Raw genomic sequence first — 24,881 nt, forward strand, 5'->3', positions numbered from 1 at the left:
TCATAACTGACCAAAAGCACAAGGAGAAGAAACACAGTGGGGTTGCAGCTGGGCACAGCTTGCCCACAGCCATGGGTTTGAGTGCTGGGCACAGCATCACAGCTCCCTGCACACACACTCACCCCACAGCGCACAGCCGGGGCTGGGATCAGTCTGTGTCCCACTCCAGCCCCAGGAACTGGGAGCAACAGAACAGTGGGCAGGGAAAGGGAAAGGCAAATGTTCATATCCCAGAAAAGCAGAAGTTTAGCTACCAGGCTGGTTAAAGTGTGATTAAAGTTTTCATGTTTATTTGCTATTTTCACTTATTTATGTGATTGCTATCTGGCATTACCAGGTTTTTATTATACTACATGTCTGTTCATCCCAGGATCATGAGGTGGTCTCTACAATCAGGAGGGCAGTGCCTGCCAGCAGCACAGCAACATCTGTGAATAGTGCAGCTATGGATAAAAATAAAACCTGAATACTACAGCCAGTAGAAATGGCTACTCAGAAGTGAAGTACTTAGTTTCAGCTACAGCAAATACAAATGCACAAGGCACTCAGGAATGGCCCCTGTGGAAGGAGGACAGTCATGAGGTTCTTGATGGAGGCTGCATCAAACAAAGATCACAGGACATCTCTGGCCAGCCATGAGAGCACTGGGTGTGGAAAGTCAGTAAGCTCAGTGGATGCTCACGTTTGGCTTTGTTCTTTTATCTGTCAAAGGGTAGTAGTCCCCCTTCCAGTCTCTCTGGGCTTCTTTTTCATCCAGTGATTTTTGACATTTCCTGTACTTTCTTCTGCTGGAAGGTAGAAGACTGTCCATGGCAGAATCTGGACTGGTTTCTGTTCACAGCCTGTCCATTCTCTGTCACTCACCTCTGTGGCAGCAGAGCTCAGGAGAAACAGAGTGGGGGATGGGTAAAGCAGGGATGTGGAGTCTGAGCATAGCCAGCCAGGAGGCCACTAGAGAGAGAATTCACTAGACAAGAGTTTTGATATTGCCTTCCAAGAAATTCTTCTACAGGTCAGAAACCCAGAATCCATCTAACAGTTCTTGGGAATCCTGGGTGGTTCAATGTCAGCAACAATGGCAGAGATGCTCCAGTTTTAGACTGATCTTGTAAACCACGTTGATACTGTATTGCTGGTTTCTGCCCCAAATTCCACCCCATCCACACAGACAGGGGCAGCTTCCAGCCCTACCCCACTCCCTGAGGAGCAGATGCTGTTGGCACTTGCCCTGCAAAGAGGCAGGAAGAGGCATTCACATGGTAGCACAGCATGTTATCCAGACAGCAGCTTTTCTGAAGAGAAGGTGGCAGGGCAGAAGTGGCCTGGAAGTTCCCACTTGGACTGTGCTAGTCCAAGCCCTGTATCTGACACAGGGCAAGCAGGGGAATGACAGTAGCCATGAGTGAGTATTGTGTTATCTTATTACCTGCCCCAGAGCACTGGGATGTTTGCATCCCTTCAAGGGACTCAATATATTCACTCCCCAGCCATTCTGTGTATGTTCTCCTCTCTTTCACTGGCACAATCTCAACAGTAGAATCCTTAAAAATCAAGTCTTTTCCTTGAAAAGCTGAAGAATCAAACATTTTGAATCCATTTCCATTGCTGCTATTTCCAAAGTAGACCTGAAAATAATGAAAAATTCTCAGCATTTTGCAAGATGAAGTGCCATGTTCCTGTCATCCAACATGAAAGATGACAGGAACCATTTTGTAGATGAAAAATTCATACACAATTGCAGAATCTCTCTTACACGTCTGCTTTTAGATGCTCCAGTAGATCAGATACAGAATTCTGCCACTGGCAATTACATGAACAGCATTTGTGATTTTGTGTTTTTAGTTACTATCTGGAAAAGAGCTGTAGTTTTTTTAAAATTCTCTTGCCTCAATATTGTTATGCAATATAGGGTTTGGCTGCCCAGGAGTTACAGACATGACTGAAGCCTAATTGCTCAGTCTTGATTTTGAATTAATTAACTTCAGGATGGAGAAGGAACCTCACTGTGGCAGCCAGGCACACTCTGCCTGCATGGTTTATCATGGACATGGCTGCAGCATAAACAAACCCAGCAAAGTCCTACTGCATTCCAAGGAAAATTCCAGAATGGAAAAGCGTTAGCACAACGCAGAAATGGGGGGCAGCCATGGGAAAACACCTTAAACTCCAGGGAATTTATTACTGCACCCAGTGGCTGGGCAAAAGGTTGAAATCCCTTGAGCACCAGGGTGGTTTTACTGGGTGAGTCCCATGGGTTGTATTTCACCTTCTCTGTCACACTCCCAACAGGGCTGTGCACTGTGCACATGCTGCCAGTACATGAGGCAGGATATGGCAGTGTGGTCCTGTTGCCTTTATCCTTGGACTGTGTTAGACCATTTATAAATGCCCCCAAAAATAAATGGATTATTAGTACCTGGGCTCTGTCCAGTAGTCCATATAGAGCAAAAACATTGACATCTGGGTGAACCATAACAGCCTGAGCTGGCACCTGAGCCAGGTGACAATTGGCAAACTGGGTGACTTCAGCACGGGCACCATTTGGACACAGTAACTGGAAATCACTGGACTTCAACTTTTGGGCCCAACTAGCAGTGTTTTTACCTGAAAAAAAGAAACAGATCATTGTCAAGCAATGATTGCTTTAAAGCAAGAAAAAATAATTGAATTATAATAAAGAGACATGTAAAACTAAGTACCATCTGTGTTCTCAAACACTGTAGAGTGCTTCACAAAGGCCACATCCCCAGCATCCTCTACCAGGCACCTAAAGGAAGTCAAAGATATAAATGCTTTCAATTCAAAGCATCTTTAGGTGAACCACATTTTTTAATAACTCATAGGTTTAGAATTTAGAATGAATTTTTTTACAGGCATTCCTGCAAGCAAATGTACTGGACCCAAAGTTAGTAAGAAAAAGCAGAGAAATCTTGGATGGAGAGAAAAGCAAAAAAATATTTAAAAAAATATTCTGAATTACAAATTTCAAGAGTGAAATAGAGTAGAAAAAATTTATTAAAAGCAATGTGAAAAACAACAAGAAAGACCAATATTAAATGAGTAAAGAAACAGGAGATCTATTATGTGATATTCAGCGCAGCATTTGCAGCCCTGGATTCTGGAGATCTCCAGTTAATCTAACTTCAATTTCCAAGGGTATTGCTCCAGAACAAAGTAAAGTTTCTTCTAATTTTCTGAAGCAGAAGTAGCCCAACATGCTAAGAGGCCCTAAACCACCTCCTTTCCTATGTAGCTTATTCTGTAAGTGTTTTCAAGAAGCATTTCCTAAAACAAAGTAATGAAACCAATGAAATGGATGTAAAGCATGCCTTATGCTGTACAAAATACAAGGGAAAGTCATGACTGATAACAGTTACCCAAAATACATGTATTTCAATTGCACCTAGTTTAACATCAACAGTTCTAATCCAAGGTGATAAGGGACAACGTGGCTGACACTGTCACACAGAGAACAAGGACTCAAGTGGGGCTCTTCAGTGCATTTCCCCATCAGAAAAAACTTTCCTAACAGATTTTTCAGTACCCTGTGCAGTTTGCTTTGCCCCAGACAGTGGGATACACACAAACTGAATGGCCTCTCACACCTCTATCAAATTAGTCTGAAGACAGCCAGAGTTGAAGGAATCTGGAAATCTGAATTTCAAGTCCATCTCAATCACCTTCCATAATTCATTCTTATTTTAGAGGGGATCACCTAAGTGTCACAGATAGATCTACCCCTACCTTGTATTAGACTGCAGTCCTCCATTTTTTCACCCAAATTCTACCCTTTTAAATACTTACAACTTCCTACATCTCTCAATGAATTAAGCACCTTCTCCCCTAAAAATAAAAAGTGATCTCCATATAAAGTTTAACTGTAAGAGCACTTTTATCAACAGCAGAATCTTAGAATTATGAGGAAGGCTCATGCAGCCTGTAACAGCATTTATTGCTCATCCATCTCCTGACTGGGAGCTGGCTCCATCCATGAAGTACAGCAGAGGATCTGGAGTTTGCCTGCAAGGCTTGTACCCAGCAGAGCAGCTGGACTCAACTAAATAGATTTGCAAAAAGTAGTTATCCAAATCTAACACTTCATTATTTACCAGGCAGCTGCTGTTGAAGTCTCCTCCCTGCAGGGAAAAGGTGGCTTTCTGCCAGCTGTTCCATGCACCATCACCTTCTGAGGTGAAGGTCAGGAAAAGGAAGTGCTCCTTCCATATCCAAGAGTTTCACAGTCTTTGGGTACAGCCCCATCTGTACATGTACACTATTGCACAAAGTATTTGTTCCATTTTATATTATTTTCTCCCCTCTATTTTTAACATACTTTGTTTTGAAGAGGATTTGGTAATTCAACACTGGCCACAGCTGTTTGTGCTGTACAGAAATCTACCTTCATCAACAGCCACCAATGAATCAGAGTAGTGAAGACACACTCCAGGCTCCCTGTCACGAGCCTGTCACTCTCTGCAGGGACTTACAGCAGCCAGATCCTGGCTACTGTGTGCCTGCTTCCCTGCTTTCCCACCTGGCTGTGTGCAAGGCAGCTGGCAAAGGCTGTGACCCGAGCCAGTGCAATGCCTTACACCATACCTGCACTGGTGAGGACATCTGGGGACACACATCCCACCTCATTGATGGCACCTGCTGCAGCAGCAGTAACCTCTGCCTGCTGCCTGGGATGGAAAGCAGGCACTGCCTGCATTTTGGCAGGCTGACACACTGAGTCACAGCTGTGGCTATCAGTTACCTGAAGGCTCCACTGTAGCTGTAGTAACGTTCTTGGCTACTTGCACTGCATTTGTTGTTTCCACTCTCATCTCCAATACACAGCTGACAGAGCTTTGCTGGGTAATTGTCCTGCTCAGCTGAAGGGACACAGCTGGCAGAGAAAAACTCACTCACAGCTGGGGAAAGACAAAGCCAACATAAGGAATGAAAAGTGTGGGCTCTTCACAAAAAAAGGCAGACACCAAGAAGTTATAACCAATGCAGGTTTCAGTAGAACACTAGAAATTCAAGTTATAGCTGCCTTACTAAAATTCATGAACTAGAACTTCTAAAATATTTTTAGAGCACTATTTAGCTGACTACATAATGAAACCAAAGAGCTTCCTAGGTGATAGATAAGAAGGCAAGCAAAATTAGAAGGTGGGTTTACAGATCTTTTTCTGATTGTGCTACATGTTTCATTACCTAATGCAGCTTGAAAATAAATGCAAAATCCTGGACAGAGGCACCAGGATGCATCACCATGCTCAGGATAACAGGGTGTGCTGGGGGAGCAGTCAGGGAAGTGAAGGCTCTCCTCTGACATCTGTGACAAACTCTGAGCTCCCAATATTAAAAGGACATGGATAGTCTAGAGCTGACACAGTGGAAGGACAGTAGGATGCTCAGAGGGCTGAAACACAACTTGCATTTACCAGGCTGAGAGCTGGACTCGGTCAGCCTGGAGATAAGACAACTGGCAGTGTATTGTTATCTTAATCTACATGGTGGGTTTCTCAGGAAGACAGAGCTGGATCCTTCTCAGGGGTGCAGAGCAAAAAGATGAGAAGGAAAATTCTGATTAGATATAAGAAAAGAAATTCTTTGTACCAAGGATGGTCAAGTAGGACAGGGTCCAGAGAGGTTGTGCGTAATCTCTGTCCTAGGAGTTACTCAGAACCTGCCTGGACACAGCCCTGAGCAATATGAACTACCAGACCTTTTATGCAGTTTCTTGGAATAGATGACCTTAAACTGTCCCTTCCAACCTAAATTTGCCAATTATTTTGTGATAAAGGAAAGAAATACTTTCGTGTTAGATGTAACATTCTCAGACCCCTCCACTAGTCCACATTGGTGGCAAAATTAAAATTTCAAATCATTATATTAAAAACACAACACCCCTTCACAAACAGATATGATTAATATAGATCAATGAAATATCAAAACCACTTCCTTAATTCAAGTTTATCATTAGACTATTACTATATTTTTGAAATGTATTAATGTTGTCTTACCTTGAGGAATATTACAGTCTCTGTTCTTAATTATGCCTCTCTTAATTAGTACACCAATGGGAATATTCCATCCAGCATTTCTCCCCAGGCCTGTGTGGCAGGACTTCTTCCCTCTCAGGTCACTGATGGTGAATGCATTGGACAGATTTCGTTTCACTAACACCACAGCATAGTATGCATTGCTGCTGTCATCAGCTTGTAAAATAAACAGAAAAAAACACAGAACACATTACAGCTTCCCTTATGCATTCCCACAGGTTAGTGATCATCTGTGCATCCATTACACTTATATGGTGGCAACTTCAATTGCACCAACAATCTGCTAGTCAGGCAGCAGGGATGTACATGGAATTACGCTTCACTTCTACTGCCTCACACTGCTGCATTCACCTCTGGTCTGTAAGCTGCTGCTGCTTACACCTGAGCTGAATAATCTACAGACAAGATGATGAAAGTGTTCTGGTTCCCACCAGCCCTTATAAACACATCACTCTGAAAAATAACATTCAGGGCATAAGTAACTCAGCAAATCTGCTTCAAGAAGTTATTTTTATGTGAAAACTTCAAACCTACATTAAAAGTTCTATGAATTTTGCAGCAAATTTGAATTCTGCCTTAGTGACACTGTGGACACAAGCCCTCTTTCAATCAGTGACTGAAGCAGCCGCACTGACAGGAAGAATTTGCTTCTAACTAGAATCTACTGTGGAATTTCTGTATTTGTGCTTCTCTTAAAAATATTTTGACTTTGTGAATACTAATTTTTTCCACTGAAAATATTTGTTTTTCAGAATTCAAAAAACAAATGAAGAGGTACAAGACTCAAAATTGCCAGACTCAACGTAGTCCTGCAGCAGTACAGATGAAAGTAGCCTCACTGTAGAAGCTCATCTCATATACTCCTCTATCTATAATGTGAGGGTAATAATTCTTATTTCCTTTGAAAACAGCTTTCCCAGCAGGGCTGGGAACAAAAGACTGTGTTTTTAGTGCTGTTTTCAAACAACCTGGAAAATATTTATGAAACAATATTTATATTTCTGGATCTTCTTACCAGAGTAACTTTCTCCAGCAGCTGGTACAAGGCCATATGTCTTCCCAGCTGTGTAAATATCAGCTCCACCCAGAACTACAGCATCACTTTCCTTTTTCTGAAAAATAAAACATAGGATTTCTGTGAAAAAACACAGCACATACTTTCCCGGCTACAATGATGACACCTTTCTGGTCACACCTGTGGCACCCTGAAGGGCAAGGCTTACAGCAGAAGAGCATCACACTGCTAAAGAAAATGTCCCAAATGTGGATAAAGCATCAGTGAAACAGGGACAGGAGATTTCACACACACAGGCTTGAGTTAGCTGGGGAACACTGCCCTCATCACAGCCAAAGATCATCAGGGTTCAGGCTCGTCCAGAGCATCTGAGCTACAGAATCTCCCCTTCAAATCCAGTGTTCCTGCCTGTCACCAAAGTGAGTGCACATATCTAACCTCACCTACCCAGCAGAGAGCAGCTTCTGCTCATTTGGTTTATGGCACAAGGATTGTAGCAGCCTACCTGGATCAGCTCCATGCACTCTTCCTTTGTCTTGGCTGAAATACACTGAATTGCTGGCTTCAAATTCTTTTTTCTAAAGGCAACAGCCATTTCACCACATTTCCAAATCTCCTCAGTGGACACAACACACCAGTTCAGGCTTTCTGGCATTGCTGCACAAAATTGAAAAGCAAATGCTACATTCACTTTCTCTGCAATACACAACAAGGATTCACACTGCCCACTGTCACATGTGTCCCATACATGTTACTGAAAATATTTGCTTCTGTGCTGCTCCCTATCCCTCCAGCTCAGACTTACACCTGACCAGGAACCAGGGCACTCCCTGATGAGAGTCATGTCCACATTGCAAACCTCTTCACAGCAAAGGAACCTCTTCACAGCAAAATACAATTACTGACCATTAAAGCCAGCTGTAATATATTGGTGGAGTGCAGCAAAAAGCCACCCTGAATATACAAGCTTCCTCACATCTGACAGTCACAGAGTAATGCCCAGAAGAGACAAATCAGAAAGGTGAGGGGCTTTGCCACAGCACAGATCACATCTGGGTTGCTGAGTGGCCAGGATTTTTAAGGTTCTTAAGGCAAAGATTCTTGCAACTTGTGTTTCTGACTTTCCCAGTACGTGTATCAAGTAATTTCTACTTTCTTCTGATAGCAGGAAAGACCATAATGCTTCAATAAAGAGCAACTGAGGGGTTCCTTCAGCTTAGGGAGGAAACCCTCTGCTAGGAATCCATTCATCCATTTTTATAGACTACCTGGGGATTTGTGCAGCAGCACATTATTATTTCCCCTTGTCAGCAGCTAAAAAATTAAGTACCAGGCAGCAGTAGCAGCTTACCAGATTAATGCCTCTCATACACCAAGAAAGGGTAGAAAATGCCTGCATCTTATGACAAAGTTGGACAATTTGGACAGCAAAATGTTAATACAGTATTGTTTCTAGGTCAAAAAATGACCTTTGCCCATGCTCAAAGATCAGACTGGCATCTTTCCATAACGCTCCAAGACTGAGAAGAAAATAAACCAGAATAAAGATGATCTGTGTTATCAGCTATCTTTTTGCTTGGTTATAAAGAGGAATCTACAGACAACTTACTTTTGGGGTTGCAGTTCAGAGCTTGCATAGCGTGAAGGTACTCATCACCCAGCCATGCCTGGTAATTCTGAGCTGTGATTGCCACAAGCTCTGTGGTGGCATCTCGGAACAGAAGATTCTGGGCACCATAGACGGCAGAGTCGAACATCTGAAACTTGGCACCCACCCCATTAAATCTTTGCTGCAAAGTTAAACAAGAAAGAACCTGTCACACATTGCTCTGTGTGGGATGTGTGACATCCCATACAACTCCAAACCCCACAGAGCCAAAGGAGCTCAGATACCCCATTTTCAGTCTGCTTAGACAGCTGGGAGAGCCCTTCTAGAACACAAGGGAGCAATGAAGAAATGGTCTCCTACTTGTCCCTGGTTGAGGAGCTGGAAGAGAACTGTCCCGTCTGTGTCAGGGCGCACAACCACGGCCCGAGCAGGGACTCTGGCCAGGTGGCAGCTCCTCCACTCTGTGACATCAGCCCTGCTGCCATCCCTACACAGCAGCTGGAAGTCCCGGGAGCGCAGCCGCTGGGCCCAGGAGGAAAGGCTTCTCCCTGAAACCACAGGAGGGGGACACTCATCAGCTGGGGCTCTAATCTCACTTGCACATGTGGAGCAGAACACACATCTCCTGAGCATCTCTGAACTATTCCTGACTGCACAGTCTATCCTGTGCATCCTTGTGGTCCTGTAGTCCCATAACATTTGTGAGACTGCACTGAGCTGTGCTGGGGTCTGCAGCAGTATCAAGAGCATCCCTAGTTTAGGATCATGTACAACATGTTTTGGGGTTTTTTCGCCCCTAGGTCAGACATATTAAAGCAATGTTATGCTCAAGGTAGTTTTCACATAGTGCCAGATAAGGCAGGTTAATGCTCTCCTAGTCTCCACCGAATCCCTTTAAGGCTGGAGCAATGTAACAGTCCAGGTCTATATAAAAAGAGGTTTCTGCTCTTGAAGGTCTCTTTCCAGAAGCAGTTTAAGATTCCACGTATCACCTTATACTGAAACTATGAAGCATTTTTAAAAAATTCTCTATCTCCTGGTGCACACTTCAGAAGCTACATCTGTTTTCAGATTTCATCTGTATTATAGCATTTTTCTGCTGATTCCTCAATTCAAAATACATCAAAGATTTGATATTACAATGTCATTACAAACACTGTATTTCAGACCTTGCAGCCATTATTCAACAAGCTTCAGGATTACTCACCATCTGTATATTCAGGCACTGTGCTGTGCTTCACAAAAGCAACCTCTCCAGCATTTTCAGCCAAACACCTAATAAATATAAATGCAACCACAAAGAGGCATTACAAAACCCCTGTGCTCTGGCCACTGCCAGCTGACAGCCCGAGGGCTCTGTGCTCCGTTCCATCAGCCACAGACACTGACCTAGTTCCTTGTGCTCAGAGTTTTGCTCAAGGCAGAGACTAGAGGCTGTTGGAGCATGAAGAAAACTATCATTGTCATCTGGTGAATATGAACAACATGTTCAGTGCTGCCTGGGACAAACAACATGACCTTCTTTGTCCAGGACAGCTCTGTGTCTGAGGCAGTCACACAGTCCTTTGGGGAATACACAGGGAGCAGCAAGTGCTTCTCATAAGCAAATTCTGCCCTTGTTAATGCTATGACTCAGGGCCTGAGAGCTGTAACGCAGCACACAGATAGGAAGGACGAAAATCAAGATTGGTGTGCAAAAATGGAGGGCAGAGCAACTCACTAATTCAGAACAGCGAGGTGGGATAACTGAAACAGCCAAGGAGGGCAGCAGCTCAGCTCTCAGGCTCCAAGGATCATCAGGTTTCACTGGGAAAGGTAAGCCAGCAAAGCTTGCTGAAACACTCAGATTGTGCCAAACAGCTGCTGGACAAAGCAAACAGCAGTGGGCTTTTCCTGCCCTGTATATGTGCTAAATATCCATTTGGTTTTAACATTCAGGTATTAATACCTGAAATAGTGGGTTAAAAATTACTTTTGATCAGTCAGGTTAAAAGCATGGCTATCCTAACAAAACTATAGATTTTCTAACAAGATCAGCTGGAAGCTCTGTAGGTTCAATTTCTTGTCACTGAGGCCTGAACATGATGACTGTGGAGAGGGTACAGCAATAAAAAAATTGACAGACATGATTTTTACCTGAAAGCCCCACTGTAGTCATAGTATTGCTCTTGGGAATTTAGTTCACATTTGTTCTGTCCTTCTGAGTCCCCTTTGCAGAGCTGACAGAGGGATTTGGGATAGTTCACACCATTTGCTCCAGGAACACAGCTTGCATTGAAATAGTCACTTACAGCTAAACACAAAATTAGAATTAGGCATTTTTAGCAATGAATAAACAAGATCAATTTCATTTTAACACATCCACACAGTACATCTCTAAAAAGATCCAGAAGGCACAAGTTATTTTCTTCTTAAAAGATAGTTTCCAAGTTTAAAACAACCAAAAACCCTGCAGTCTTCATCAGACCTACATTAGAATCCTACCAGGAGCATCCAAGTCAAAGAACAAAGCAGCAGCTGAGTCACATTTCTGTACACACACAGAGGGTGCCAAGGCCATTGGGAGAGCACAGCTGAAGGGATGTTTGCCCTGCAAGCCTTGCCTTGAGGAAGGTCACAGCCCATTGGTGCCAGGTGCCCGGTGGCAGTGAGGTGCCCCACGGGCACGTCCCAGCCCGCAGTCCTGTTGATGCCGGTGTGACATGAGCGCGCTCCCTTCAGGCTCCCCATGCTGATGTTGGAGCTCTTCTTTACCACAGCCACAGCATAATAGGAAGTTCCAATCTCTGCAGCATGGGAAGAAAGAAGCAACCTGAGTAGCCCCACAGCAGCATCAGAGTGACATACACTGATTTTTGGACTCCTGTGCCTGCCCTACCCACTATGTTCACACCCTTGCTGAGACCCTGCTGACTGTGAATCAATGAACCCTGTAACTTTTTCTGTGTGAATTGTCTTAGTCCACAGGCAATCTGCTCTAACTTTGGAGGTCACTCAGCTTTAAAAGTGGGGTTCCTTTCAGAAAGAAATTTTCTATTACTCTAAATATATTTGGATTAAATTGATACCAATACAATTTATTCCACAGTGGATCCTAATTTTGTTACAGCAGAGTCAACTGATGTCTCTGGAGCATCCCAGCTGATTTCATTACCTTTGTTTTACAGTTTAATATAACTCAGAGTCAAGAGCTGAGGGTTTGAAGCGATCATAAGGTCATTCAATCTGACTTTATTTAGATCAGAAATCACTAAATTTCTTCCACTTTTGTCTGATTTGAGCTCACAGCCTGACTAATGGAGATAGTCAGCCTCTGGATCCTGAGGCCCATTTGGTTTTGAGAAGCCAAAGTACAGGTCCCTCACCAGAGTCATGATGTGTTTAACAGGGTGGAGGCTGCTGCAGATGATCCAAGATCCTATGGACTGACCCCAACAGCCACTTCTGAAGATGCCTTAGGCCAGTTAACACCAAGACCCAGCGACAAAACAAATCCAGCTCCATCTCACAATAGAATGATGGGACAGCACTCCCAGCAAACTGCTTCAGAGCTCTCCCCTCCCTTGCATCTTAAAGCTAGGGGGAGGAACTACACAAATGTGTTGATACTGAGCTCTTGGTCAGGATGACAAGTCACCACTGAGTTATTGTCTCTGCCTTGAAAGGAAATCAAAGCTTAAGGTCACCCAGGCAAGAAGCAGAATCTGGTACTTCCTTTTTTCCAGAAGGTTATCATACATTAGCAAAAACAAAATCTAATTATTCCAATGTATAGGACTGAGAGATAAACCCAGTGATTTATGCTTAGCAATTCATTTATCTATAAAGTATGGAACAGAGAACATAGAAAGCAGAGACAGTAAACAACAAACAAAAACCAACCCAACAAATTTATTACAGGAACAGCTACTGTGACCTAAATGCTTCAGGACAGACTCAGCCACAGCCCTGTGTCCCCTCAGTCCTGTTTCCCCAAACAGTCTGTTAGAGGCAGGAGCAACCAAGAGGGAACCTGACCACTACCCACTGCTTAGAGTCTTCAAGAAGACTCCAAATAAAATGCAAGAAGGATACAAGCCCTTTCTTATGCATTTTAAGTAAACTAAAAGGTACTTAGTCAGAATATACCTTGATCATACACTTCCCCAACCACAGGTTTCAGACCATGCTCTCTTCCAGCCTGGAAAATCCAACGGCCATCCAGGGTCACTGCATCTGCCAAGTCATCCTGTGCAGAAACAAGGGCAGAATAAATGTTAAAGCTTAATTATCAGTAGTTATCAACAACCAGAGTGCTCATGCATTTAGAAGAGGCCCTTAGTTAATATGCATTTGTGTTTTCTTTTTCCAAATATTTAAAGGGCATACAAATTTCCGAACAACTCTTACCAAGAGGGATTTTAGACCTTCAAAATTGCCTTCCTGCAGAAGTAATGCAGAAACCAGCCCTGCACAATGATGGCTTCACCAGTCTTAATAATGCAAAGGAAACTTAGAAATGGATGCTGTAGCTCTCTGCTGGATCTTAAAGCCCAGCAATTTTAAATTTCATTCTATAGCTAGTGCCTCAAAGCTTGAAGATTTAAATAAAGTAGATACATTTTTAGATCATACACAGATAGTTCAAAATAATATTTTTTGGGGCTACAAAACCTGAATGCCAAAGTGCACTCCAAAGCACCCTTAGAGCCTGCTGGCCTGCAGCTCAGCACAAGGCAGACATGTAGTTTGTGAGTGGGGGAGCAGGTGGCTTCCTGAGAAGGAGGAAAGTAAAAAGACTTCAAAATGGGAGGATACAAATCTGAGGCACCCACTTTTGGGAAGGTGCCCAGTTCAGCAGGTATTTTCTGGTGACTGTAACACCGGGCTTGCTGGGATGCTGCTACAGCTGCAGGATGCTCTGGAGAGCACAGGATGGGGTACCCAACAGCAGGGCCAGAACTGGGCACACACCCCTGGCAGCAGAATCAGCTCCCTCTGGGTACTGAGCCCATGGGACCAGGAGAGGGCATTTCACACCCAGACAAGATACTGCTGAGAAAATGATCAGCAGGGTGACATTTTGCATTTCTAAGCTAATTCCAAGTTTCTTATCAGTTTGCTTAACCTCTGGTTTGGCCCTGGAGGGGGTCATTTAGTTTCTCCATGCCTTGGGAGCTTGCAAAGCATGGGCAGGGCAGGGCTAGCACTGCCTAGCACATCACAGCAGCTTCCCACAGGCTGAACCACATAAAAAACTTGAACATTTTTTAAGGCATTGTGTGAGAGCACAGGTAATACATCAATGTTGACATCTAAACCAGATTTGAAGTTGCCGTGTAATTTGAAATCTTTTAATTGTTTGGCTTGAAAAAGAAAAAAAAATTATATTCATTAATCAGCTGAAACAATAGATGTTCTCATGAATGAGAACTGAACAAATCCAAGGGAACCTAATGTGGGCTTGGGGTTGGGAGATATTTGCATCTTAAAGAACAGACACAATCCTTCTGAATAACTAGATGTGATGTTCCACTGGTGAGGGTCAGAGCACAGGACAGTGCAGGAATCAAATACAATCTGTGGTTTAGGAGGAACATGACAGGAGAGGAGGTGGGAGTCAGAAGGTTCTCACCCTCAGGGAGAACAAAATGAGCTTCTAGAATTGGCGGTGGAGCAAAAGTAGAGCAGATAAAACGGAAAGGGCTGGCCTCATAAACCATGAGGTATGTTGTATGATCATATTTTCATAGGAAATAGCACTTTTTTTCTGACTGCAAAGCAGAAATTTTGAGCTCAGTTTAGACACAGAGCCTCTGATAAATAGCTTTTGTAAAAATAGCACAACAAGACAGGTCTGTTGTTGTTTTTAACATGAAGTAGTTTTCAGGCTACAGATCTCCCCTTTAAATAACACACAATTACTGCTGAGGTGACATATCAACAGCAGCATGGGCATTTTTTTTTTTTCAGCAAGCATTTACCAATAAATTTAGCAAAAGCATGAGACTCACCTACAATTTTTTAGTAAGTATACCTGTGATGGTAATCCTCTCTTAATTATTTCCAGAGGAAGTTTATTTATGTGTGTCACAACATTTGAGAATTACCTACATAAGTGTTTTAAAGACCTGCTGAAAATCAGCTCACATTAAATATTGTCAGGTTCTCTAGTTAAATATTTAAGTATTTCTTAATTTTTACACACCTTCAATCAAAAAGGTCTTTTCCTTTATCCATGTGCTAACACATACACAGGTCTAAGTCCAAGTTATGCAGTGTTACAAAACAGCATCTGCCCCTTCAGCCTCTGTGTCTTGCTCCCTTCTTGGCCTCAAGGATCAGAGTTCAGTGCAGATGCCAACTCAGGGATTCCACACCGTCCTACACAGAGTAGGCCAGCTTGAATATTTAGTAGATTATCAGCACAAGGGGGAAAAAGCAAAAAAGGAGATCTAAAGGACAAAGTCTTGTCTGAAGCCTTACAGTGAAAATTCATTTTATCAGAAAGCAACTTACTCATGCTGTCTGCCTGCCTGCTATTTCCAATGGCTTGGAAATGTAATTCTGTGAGCTCTGTATTTCAGAATCAGACACTCATCAGCCCTTTATATAATCTGCTTTGCAGAATCTAACAGCTCCCTCTGTGCAATGCAGTGATCAGCCAAGTGGTTTGGGGAAGATCTGACATTACAATGCCCTGTCTATTCCCAAGGTGAGATCCACATCTGTATCAGTGTCTGCTCTCAGCATTCTTCAATACAGTCTGACACCCCTGCTCAGGAACAGTATTTATCAAGAGGCAATGAGGTAGTTTTAGGAGTCAGACAACCATTCTGCTTCACTGACAAAAATTACAAGGTATCAGTTCTTGAAATCTGCTCCTTTTTTTCTAGCCACATAATCATCAGCCTCATCTCCCTTCAGACTGTTCTTTCAGATCTCCTTTCCTTCCTCTGAATCTCTTGTCCTTGAGAGGCTGCATCTCCACAGAAACCTGGTTCCTGGGCATATCTACAAAGAACATTCTCTATTAGCACAGCCAGCCTTCCCTTCCCCCACACCCTGCCAGTGATGACAACCGTGATTACCTGCCTCCACACTTCTTCCAGCATCCACTTTTTACCTCCTACCCCCTCCAAAGGAGGGAATTGTTTTGCATACATCATTTTGCAAATTCACATGTTCACAGTCTTTAAAGCCTTCCCCAGAGGCAGACTCTTTTTGAAAGCTGAGCACACTCTGGGCAGCTGAATTAATACAGCTTAATACAGAGGTCTGCCCTTTGCTCACCCCACTTGCTGCTTTGCCTTTCTCTTGTACTCAGTATTGGGAGATTTGATTTGATTACACTCAGCTCATCTGTTTATACAGCAATTTCCATAACAGGACCCTGAAATGGGAGTTTGATCCAGAGTTTATTGAAATACAATCTACTTAGAGGCTAAGCAGCACAGCTTTAACTACTGTCTGCATCTTGTAGCTCCATCCCTTCTTAAATATCTGCTAAATAAATCTGACACAAGTCCCAAATCAAAGATGACTATTTGGGAGGAAATATTTAAGACCTTAGCTGTGTTCCTAATGACTGGCAACATGTGAGCAGCCAAACAGATGACATGGGGTCACTCTGACATTCTAGTTCATATGTATACTTCTGTGCTTTTTAAAAAAAAAGATTTGCCTTGATTTGTCAGAGCCATGAATGCCAGGAAGCAGAGGCTCAGCTGCCTGGAGGGCCACACACTCACCACAGAACACTGCACCTTGCCAGGGGATTATTATTAGGCACATGGAGAAATTAAACTAATGACCCTGGTGTCACTCACAGCTCACCTTGATCATCTGGGTACAGTTAGCAGCTGACCCCCCTGCTGCACACTCCAGAGGGGGAAGGATGCCAGCCTCACTGAAGGCCTTGCTCATGTCATTACACTTGGAAAGCTCTGGTTCAGACACCGTGCACCACCGGACTCGCTCCAGGCCGAGAGCTGCAAACACAGCACCAAAAGAAAGTATTACAAAACCCATCTGAGCTTTTGGAACAGAGCTTACCATGCAGAGACAAACTTTCCTTCTGCTTCTCCCCCCAAACAGAAAAAAATCAGGGCTCACTTCACTGTGAGTCCTTAGAGGTGATTCCCACTTTCATTCCAATTAACATGAATACTGAAGCTTTTTTGGACTGACCAGAAGATTAGACTCAGATACTGAAATCCAATGACATTTGTTTCTGACATAAGAAATACAGGTACCATGGAACTGGTCAGGGCATCCAGACTATTTTAAACACCTTGCAGAATACACCATCATAATCAAGTTAAAACCATGTGAAACTATTACTAAAAATGACATGCTACAAAACCAAAGGGACTGTCCAAAGACAACTCATGTCTTGAGTATTGCTAGTTAGTATCTGGAGTCCTGCACCAGCCCTTATTGGTCTGAATTAAAAAAGCAACCTTAGGTGCTCAAAAGCCTTGCCACTTAGGCCTATTATGAAAACTAGAAAAGTAAACTTGGCCCTTCAAAACAGTCTTTCATAACAGATCGTAACCACAGTCAGGAAAAGGGGAGGGCAGAGCCATGAATGAAAAGACTGAAGTTGAGTAGTGGAGATTTCCATTAATTAGCAAAGAAAGGTGCCTTTCAGCAGCCCCAACCTCACCCTCCTGAGTGCCAAAGCTACAAACACTTGGTTGCTTTTGTGGGGAGAGGTCACCGTGCGCAGACAGTGCGGTGAAATGGAAACGCAGGCGTGGGACAAACAGGCACGGTCATTTTCGTCAGCAGGGACACAATATTCCACCGCTTGTCTACAATTTCCATTTTTAAGCTGGAGTCTGCTGTAAACCATTTATCATGTGGTTTTCTAATACCTCCAAGTGGTCCTCTACTTCCCCCCCAGTGCCATGGAGCTGAGATGCCACATCTGACTGTGCAAGCTAAAAACAGTGTCTGACAGTGCTCCCTGCACATCTTCTGACTTCCTGGCTGCAGACTAAACAAGATTGTTGATCCAAAAGATCCAATAGTGAAACACTGGGTTTGGCTTGCTGCTCCTCTGTGACACAGAGCCAACACTACTGCTGTCAACAAATACTAAGTCAGACTTGGAAAGCTTACAGGAAGTTTTCATGGCAGCATATGCTAGCAAAAGGAAAAACAACTGCCCACCTCTGAGCTGCAGGAATTCTGAGAACCAGGAGGGTTGGGAGAAAGCTACAACAGGTCATGGTAAAAATACACCTCACAAAAACTTAATGTTTGTACTACCTCATCTGTCGGGGTGAAATTTTCATAATTAATTCCTTGAGAGTGGAAGAAAAATCCTGTTTTTCATTTTGGGGTTTTCTTTTTATAAACATAAGCAAAGAGAAATTAAACTGGGGACTCAGCCTCTCAGTGTGTATGTATGCTAAGTGCCATTTTTCAGCCTCAGCTTTCTGATTTTATATACAGACACACAGGGGGTAAAGCACAAAAGTATAAAAAATCATCAGCCATACACCTGAAACATAAAGTCCTTTAGCTCTGTAATTCAGCCAAAATAGTGAAACAGCATGAATCCACTGGTTTTTTCTCACTCATCAAAACCAAGGCTGTATTGGTCCCTTTCCAAATTGCTGAATTTTGTTGTTAGAGGAAAGTCAGATCTGGGCAATATCCTAGCTCCTTCCTTACAAGTTAGCCCATCTGAAATGGGCTTGAGCACAGACAAGGCCTGCAGTTAGCCTCTCTTCCTACTGCAAGGGAAAATCAGCTTAAAACATCAGGTCAGTGTCTGAACCCAAGTTTATTCTCAATTTTGGCCCTTCTGTATATCAGTAGATATATATATAAAGCTTAAAATGATAGAAGCTGGCAACTTCCATTTGAAATATGCTCAGAATCCTAACACAGCCAGAACTATCACTGACCAACATCCCAATAACTCCTCAAAGTAATGGCACTACATTGTGTAACATCAAACGGCTACTTATACAGCTACTACTACAGTGTCAAGGGCTTTCAACAGAAAAAAATGGGGGGAAAAATAATTAACTAGGATCATTTGTTTTCTGAAGAACTGAAGAGTGCTTCAGAAACAGTGCCTACACCTCTGGTGAAATTGAAAGCACTCACCAATACAATTTGGGAGTGACAGGAAAAAGCCAACATGTTGCACAGAGCATGAGAAGTGAAATTAAGCAATTATTTCTGTTTTTAAAAAGTGTCATAGAACTGCTCATTGTTGTGAAAAACAGACACCACTGAACCAGAAATTGATTCAGTGCTGAGGAAATACAACATTTGACACCAATGAGTCAAGATATATGCATGGTGTTCAATACAGCCTTTTCTACTGCTTTTCTATTACTTCCTTCTATTTTCCTAGCCATGTGAGATTGGCTCTGAAGTGGTTCAGAGTGGTTCCTTCTGCTCTCTCACATCATACAGAGTTCCCATGGCACAGCAAAAGCTTTTGGATGACACTTACCAGCGTGAAAGAAGAGGAGATAGAAAACACTTCTGGAGCTCTTCATGGTGAAAATTTTGTGATCTGTGATTTTTTCAGCCTTCAGAACTCCCAGAGATCAAGGCTCCTGCAAGAGTGCTCTCTCCAGCCTGGTCTTAGGTGAAAATCAGCTGCATGCACTCGCTGATGCACTCTGTTCAACAACAAGGCCTGCTCACCTTGGCAAGGCGTCACCTCGTAATGAGCACAGGAAAAGAAAGCATTCCTCTCCTCACACTGCCTGTACACTTGGAAAAAAACATCAGACCTGGAAATTGCAACATATCTGAGGCACCAATGAGGCGGCTACTGCCTTGGCACCACCCACAGAGTTCATTCAATAAACGGCTACACACCAGCACGCGGGGGTGGGGCAGGGTTGTGGAACCACATCCTCACTGAGATTTCTGCATTCCCTATAGCTGAAGCTCAGAGAGCAGGAACAGACTCAAGCAAAGCAGTTTATCTGGCAGAGTAGACAGTCACATTCTCAACATTGTCACAAATTGCTTAAAGCCATCATCAGAAGCCCAGGCTCTTACAACAGCAAAGCCTGTACACTCTACAGGTGGTACAGCACATGCTAAGTGCACATTTCCTGAAATTTAATAGCAATTGCTATAAAACAGCTAAATCATTCTGACTTATTTTAAGGTTTAAGAAAAGGCCCAGGAAGGATTCTGTCCTAGAAAATCAAAACTGCTGACAGTAACTCTGTTAAAAGCTGCTGAGAATTTTAGTGCAACCTTCACAGACCAACCCTCATTTGTGCTGCCCTTTTATTAATTTTTTATTATTCAATGAAGTGCAGCTGCCTGTAACTTGGTTTAGATAAAAGCTGCTCAGAAACAGAAGGGCTGTGTGGTGTGAGCCCTCACATCCAGGAAAGGCATGAGCCACACAGCTCTGTGCATCCCTCACCAGCTTGTATGGCCAGGAGTGTGGCAGGATCCTGCAGCACTCATCAGCTACCCGACTGCAGGTGGGCAGGACATAGCTCTAACTCTGACTAGCACCTGTACAACAACAGCTGAGTCAATTAATTGCTATTTCAAGTTTAGAATTTAAAGAGTACAGAATGATCCCTCCTGACTTTCTTCCCAACCAAAACCTTATGGCTGAACTCTGATTCTTGGCTCCTCAGACAATCTGGAATTAATCGTCCCTTAGTTGTCTTAAGTGTTAAAGAATAACCTGGTGTCACTGGAGTATTTCCAAATGTTCTCAAGGACCCATTGCTGAGATCCTTCCTGTGCCCTTCCTACTGGCCAGATTAACATCTGAAGCCCTCTCTCCCAGATGTTTGCACTAGGGCTTACATTCATATACAGACGACAAGAACGACAGTCCTAGTACCAGTTGCTTAAGACTGCAAGGGCAGGATTAGTAAAACATGAATCTGGTCCCAGGGCTCCCCTGTGGATCCTCTGTGGGAATGGTTCAGAGGGCAGAGCAGCAGCCTTTTTGTACAGGAGGTCTGTTCTAAACACAGTCCCCTCAACCACACAAGCACAGTTCACAGATAATTTTTCTATTTCATTCTTGACAACTCTGTTTTAAGGAGATATTAAATTTCTTAACCTAGTTTTCAAAACAATTCAGCAAAAAATGCCAACAATGAAATAACATAACTTACAATAACAATAGAGGATAACAAATACTTCATCCAGCATGTGTCTGTATCGCAATTAAAAGTAGTTGGGTTATCAAGCAAGAAGAAAACCCATGATGCCTTCACTGGGCCAGCAAAAGAGTGGTAATATATCAGTGTGATGCCATTTGGATTTCCTAATTACTCTAGTTGTTAAATTAGAAGTCTTTAGCAAAATACATGCATTGTAAAACATAACTTTAAAACACAGAAAAGTGCACCCAAGAATCAAAAGATATATCAGCACCTGATGCTGGAAAGATAAGACCCAGAGAAAATCTAAATAGCACAAAACCCTGACAATTACACAAGATAAGACAACAAGGTGCATCAGGGCTCTCAGAATCACTTTTTCTGTCAGTGTTCAAAGGTAACATTGGAAACACACAAACTAAAAATGCAAAGCAAATACTCCAGAGTCCTGTGGGATCTTGATCCAAGACTGGTTTTCACTCCCTCATGACAACTGTGCAAGGTAACTGCTGTGGACTTCAGTCAGAGTGGAGTGTTTGGTGACACCTGGCTACTACAGGACAAGTGCCTGGGGGCAAAGTTTGGTGACAGCTACTCAGACACTCCAACATATGAAAGAGCAATTCCTCACAGACCTACTCAGCTGAACGGGCTCTTTCTGATGGGTTCAAAAAAGAGGTAAAAAGAAGTGCATACAATACAGAGATCTCAGATGTGTTTGCAGACTTGATAGAGATTCATACACTTCTGGGTTTTTTTTAGATTTACTCTTTTAAGATGTCTCACAAGACACCACAAACAATCAGTCACTTTGAAAGAGGGAGACAACAGTACACTTCTAGTTGCCTTAAAAATTTATGATATTATTTATCAAAAGCTGCATCATCAATCCAGTACACCATGCACTTTCGTGGCTAGGAATTCTCAGAAAGGCAACACACCTGATTTCCCAGATCTTGAAAACCAGAAACTCTGCTGGGGCATGCACCAGCAGCTTTAACTTCCTTAAGCTGCACTAGCATCCCAGGTAACACCAGCAATAATTGTGTCACAAGTTTAAACCTGATTTTAATGAAGTAACTTCAGTTGCCCCAGTGTGGCCACCAGTGTTTCTCTAACACCTGATTTTCATTTACAGTCTTGGTCAATTATTCTAAAGTGCTACAACACTTGTATTTATCATAATTAAAAACACACTTGACAAATATATTGTACAATAAAGTTTATTAGCTGTTCTCCTCTTTCTAACAAATGGAATGGATAGTGTTGATAATTCTTTACAAACCAAAGCTAATTTGGTTGTGTGACTGCCCCATGACTGTCATAAGTACATCCCTCTAAAAAACAATCGGTTGCAAACAAGCAATGGCAGGTACTAAATAATATGGGAATTTGAGAATTTCATTATTGAAGGTTTTGGTACAAGGTATTCATAACATTCAGCACAGAAGTTTGTGCATTGCAAATGGAAGATCTTGTGCCTGTGCAATCCGAGACGAACATGTACAGAAAAAAAATATATTGTTGGCTCTGAATTCTCCCTTTGGTTAAGACATGCATATTACAAAGGGGACAGGGGAAGACAAACACCTGGAGTTGCGTAGAAAAGAGGAGAACTTGCATGTATTTTTTTCTTGTACTAATATTCCCTGGACTTCATGCCCAGCCATCACAGCCCATTTGATTTTTCCGTGATTAAGGAAGGTAAATTCTAATTTGGTTTTTTATTTTTATTCAAAACAAAAAGCTAGGAGTAGGTGGTAAAAGAAAAATATATATTTTATATATATATATTTATACGTGTGCGCAACTATGTAAAGAAAATAATTCCCATAGTTACAGAGTTCAGTTAAAGAAAGTTTAATATATATATATTTATTATAACAAAATAGGCAGTTATTGTGGGTAAAATATTCATTAAAATCTGACCCCTAAGAACACACACATTTTTAGGCTATGAATCATTCTCTCATTGCCCTAATGACCATCTCTGCAGCTGTTTTCTGAATTACTGCCAATGCAAATTTGGCATTCCTCTGAAAAATACAAGGTTTCCTAGCACCTAAACATATTTTTAGGCTCAAAAAGTGTGATGACCATTATCTATAAAGAATTTCTGCAACACACTATAAATAGTGTTTCATGAGGAAGATTAAAAACATTACACATCTTTGTCCCTAGCAATTTTATTGGCAAAAAATGAAAAAATAGATTATAAGAATATCCGTATGAAATTATGAAAATGAATATCCCTTTAGGAGTAGTAATGGGACTTAATGAAAATGCTAACTCAAAATTTAAAAGTTTCTTTCTAACTGCCTGGAAAGAAAAAAAGATACTGTGACAATAGGATTGAACTCAGAAAATAAAACCTGAAATTGATTGCCCTGACCAAACCATGCTATTAAAGTTAAGCGTGCAAAGTTACTCATAATTTACAACTTCCTTGAATACAACTTTTCTTTCAATTGTTATGAAATTTTAAAAGAATGTCTATAAAGCTTTTTTGAAAAATCTTTGAAAGTTACTTTCCCTTAAACATTAAGGAATTTTACCCAGCAATTCCCACCCACCCCCACCCTAAACTAATAGCTGGTCAGGCCATTCCACTGTCATGTTCGAAAAATGGCAAACCAACAACACACAATAATACAAATTATTTAAACTAAGAGAGACACCAAATGTAAAGCATTATGGGAACTGCAGAATGTGATGGTTAGGGTATGAACCACGCTGGAAAGAACTAGAGGCAGGCTCCACTGGAAGGGCTTAAGAGTCGTCAGATGTAGTAGGTGATGTCAGTTAGAAAATGAAAAATAAAAATCTGTTTTCATAATTTTTCCTTTGCTGGAACCCAGATGTAAGGACCAGACTGTTCCTCTATGATCTGTTTCACTTGGTTGTAGATTTCTTCCAGAGTGTCTCCCTGGACAATAGCTGCAAAACATAATGTGGCAATCAGCAATCGTCCCTCCTCGATCGGTGCAGAGGCCAGGCTGCTCCTTGCCCTCAGAGTGGCAGGAGGATTTCTGACTGCTGAAGGAACAGATACCCTTGGACACTCCTGGGTTCAGTGCTGGACTGAAGCACAGAGTGCTACTGCAGGACACACTAAGCACTTCCTTAGGGACAGGGACCTTCCACTGTCCTACCAAGTATACACATACAACTGAGGGGTTTTTTAACCTTTTCCTAGCTACATGTTCCAATTTGCCTGAGTCAATTCACATCCTCCAGTATTCTTTTTGGCCCAACTTTCATTTGTGTGTCTAACACAAAGCAAGACAGTGCAGGGCTGTGTCCTCCCAGGCTGGTGAACTGGTCAGCTCTGTCCTAAAGCTGCACAGCAAGGCAGGCTGACCTTGAGATGCCTACCCAGCTCTACCTTTGCTTTTGGCTAAAATAAGGAGGAACTCATGGAGTTTGTTGTCCAGACAAGAGATTCTAGTTTTATAGACAAGAGGCTTCCTTACACAGTTAAAAGTGCAATCTATACTCATTCCTATCATGTTGGTTGATGTATTTTTGCCAAGGCTAGAAATTAACTAGAAATGAGCCAATATGTGTTCTGATATATCAGAATCAAATATGGTCTGGTTAAAATTAAGATAAAGTTTGAGCTTACCAATACTTCAACCAATACAAGAGCAATCATTGTGAGATAGCAATTTATTTTTAATTAGTGTCACAATCTCAGTGTCAGTAATCCAAGAAGGAAAGTTTAGCATGGAAGACAGCTTTGGAGGCAGGTCAGACTCACTCTTCTGTGCATTAATAGAGTAGTACTGCATCTGAGCTTTGCTTTCATGTAAATTAGCTTCCTTTTACTCCTACCATTCCATTCTTGTCTCTTAAAAACCTTTTCCCCATCTGCAGCTGAGTGCTGTACTGCCTGTGGGAGGAGGCTGCTCCATTGTTATAGGCCCAGTATAATGTTCACAGCACAAGAGTGCATGAGAAAGAATTAGAAATGTCTTTGCAAGGCAAATAGGCCATAAGCTTCAGAATCTTCTCTCCAGCTAAGTTCAACCACACCTCTTCCAAACCCCAGTAACCTCAAAGCTGAAGTAGGATGTGCTTTTCATGTACTTCAGTGTAAAGTT

At 42.3% G+C, this 24,881-nt stretch overlaps 2 protein-coding genes across 15 annotated transcripts in view; both read right to left on the reverse strand.

The window, feature by feature from the left end:
* Positions 1 to 292: 292 nt before the first annotated feature.
* MELTF (melanotransferrin) lies at positions 293 to 19,371 on the reverse strand. 2 transcript variants are annotated; one of them, XM_058812331.1, is made up of 15 exons: positions 19,137 to 19,371; positions 16,493 to 16,647; positions 12,806 to 12,905; positions 11,281 to 11,463; positions 10,814 to 10,970; positions 9,885 to 9,952; positions 9,038 to 9,225; positions 8,678 to 8,858; positions 7,574 to 7,725; positions 7,069 to 7,165; positions 6,015 to 6,209; positions 4,757 to 4,913; positions 2,700 to 2,767; positions 2,417 to 2,604; positions 293 to 1,625 (listed from the first exon to the last, which is right to left on the reverse strand). In XM_058812331.1, the coding sequence occupies exons 1-15, from the start codon at positions 19,180 to 19,182 to the stop codon at positions 1,347 to 1,349; spliced, it is 2,214 nt and encodes a 737-aa protein (XP_058668314.1). In that variant the 5' UTR covers positions 19,183 to 19,371; the 3' UTR covers positions 293 to 1,346. The 2 variants fall into 2 exon arrangements, with proteins under 2 accessions (XP_058668314.1, XP_058668313.1); XM_058812330.1 differs by lacking the exon at positions 19,137 to 19,371 and having other exon boundaries at positions 16,493 to 16,796.
* Positions 19,372 to 22,532: 3,161 nt separating this feature from the next.
* Positions 22,533 to 24,881, reverse strand: part of DLG1 (discs large MAGUK scaffold protein 1) — a 140,182-nt gene continuing 137,833 nt past the window's right edge. For all 13 annotated transcript variants that reach the window (XM_058812450.1, XM_058812452.1, XM_058812448.1 and 10 more), the window contains one exon: positions 22,533 to 23,715. In XM_058812450.1, coding sequence (XP_058668433.1) covers positions 23,609 to 23,715 — 107 coding nt within the window. In that variant the 3' untranslated portion in view covers positions 22,533 to 23,608. The remainder of the gene's footprint in view (positions 23,716 to 24,881) is intronic.

This window comes from Ammospiza caudacuta, chromosome 11 (assembly GCF_027887145.1).
Source record: "Ammospiza caudacuta isolate bAmmCau1 chromosome 11, bAmmCau1.pri, whole genome shotgun sequence".
Lineage (NCBI taxonomy): Eukaryota > Metazoa > Chordata > Aves > Passeriformes > Passerellidae > Ammospiza > Ammospiza caudacuta.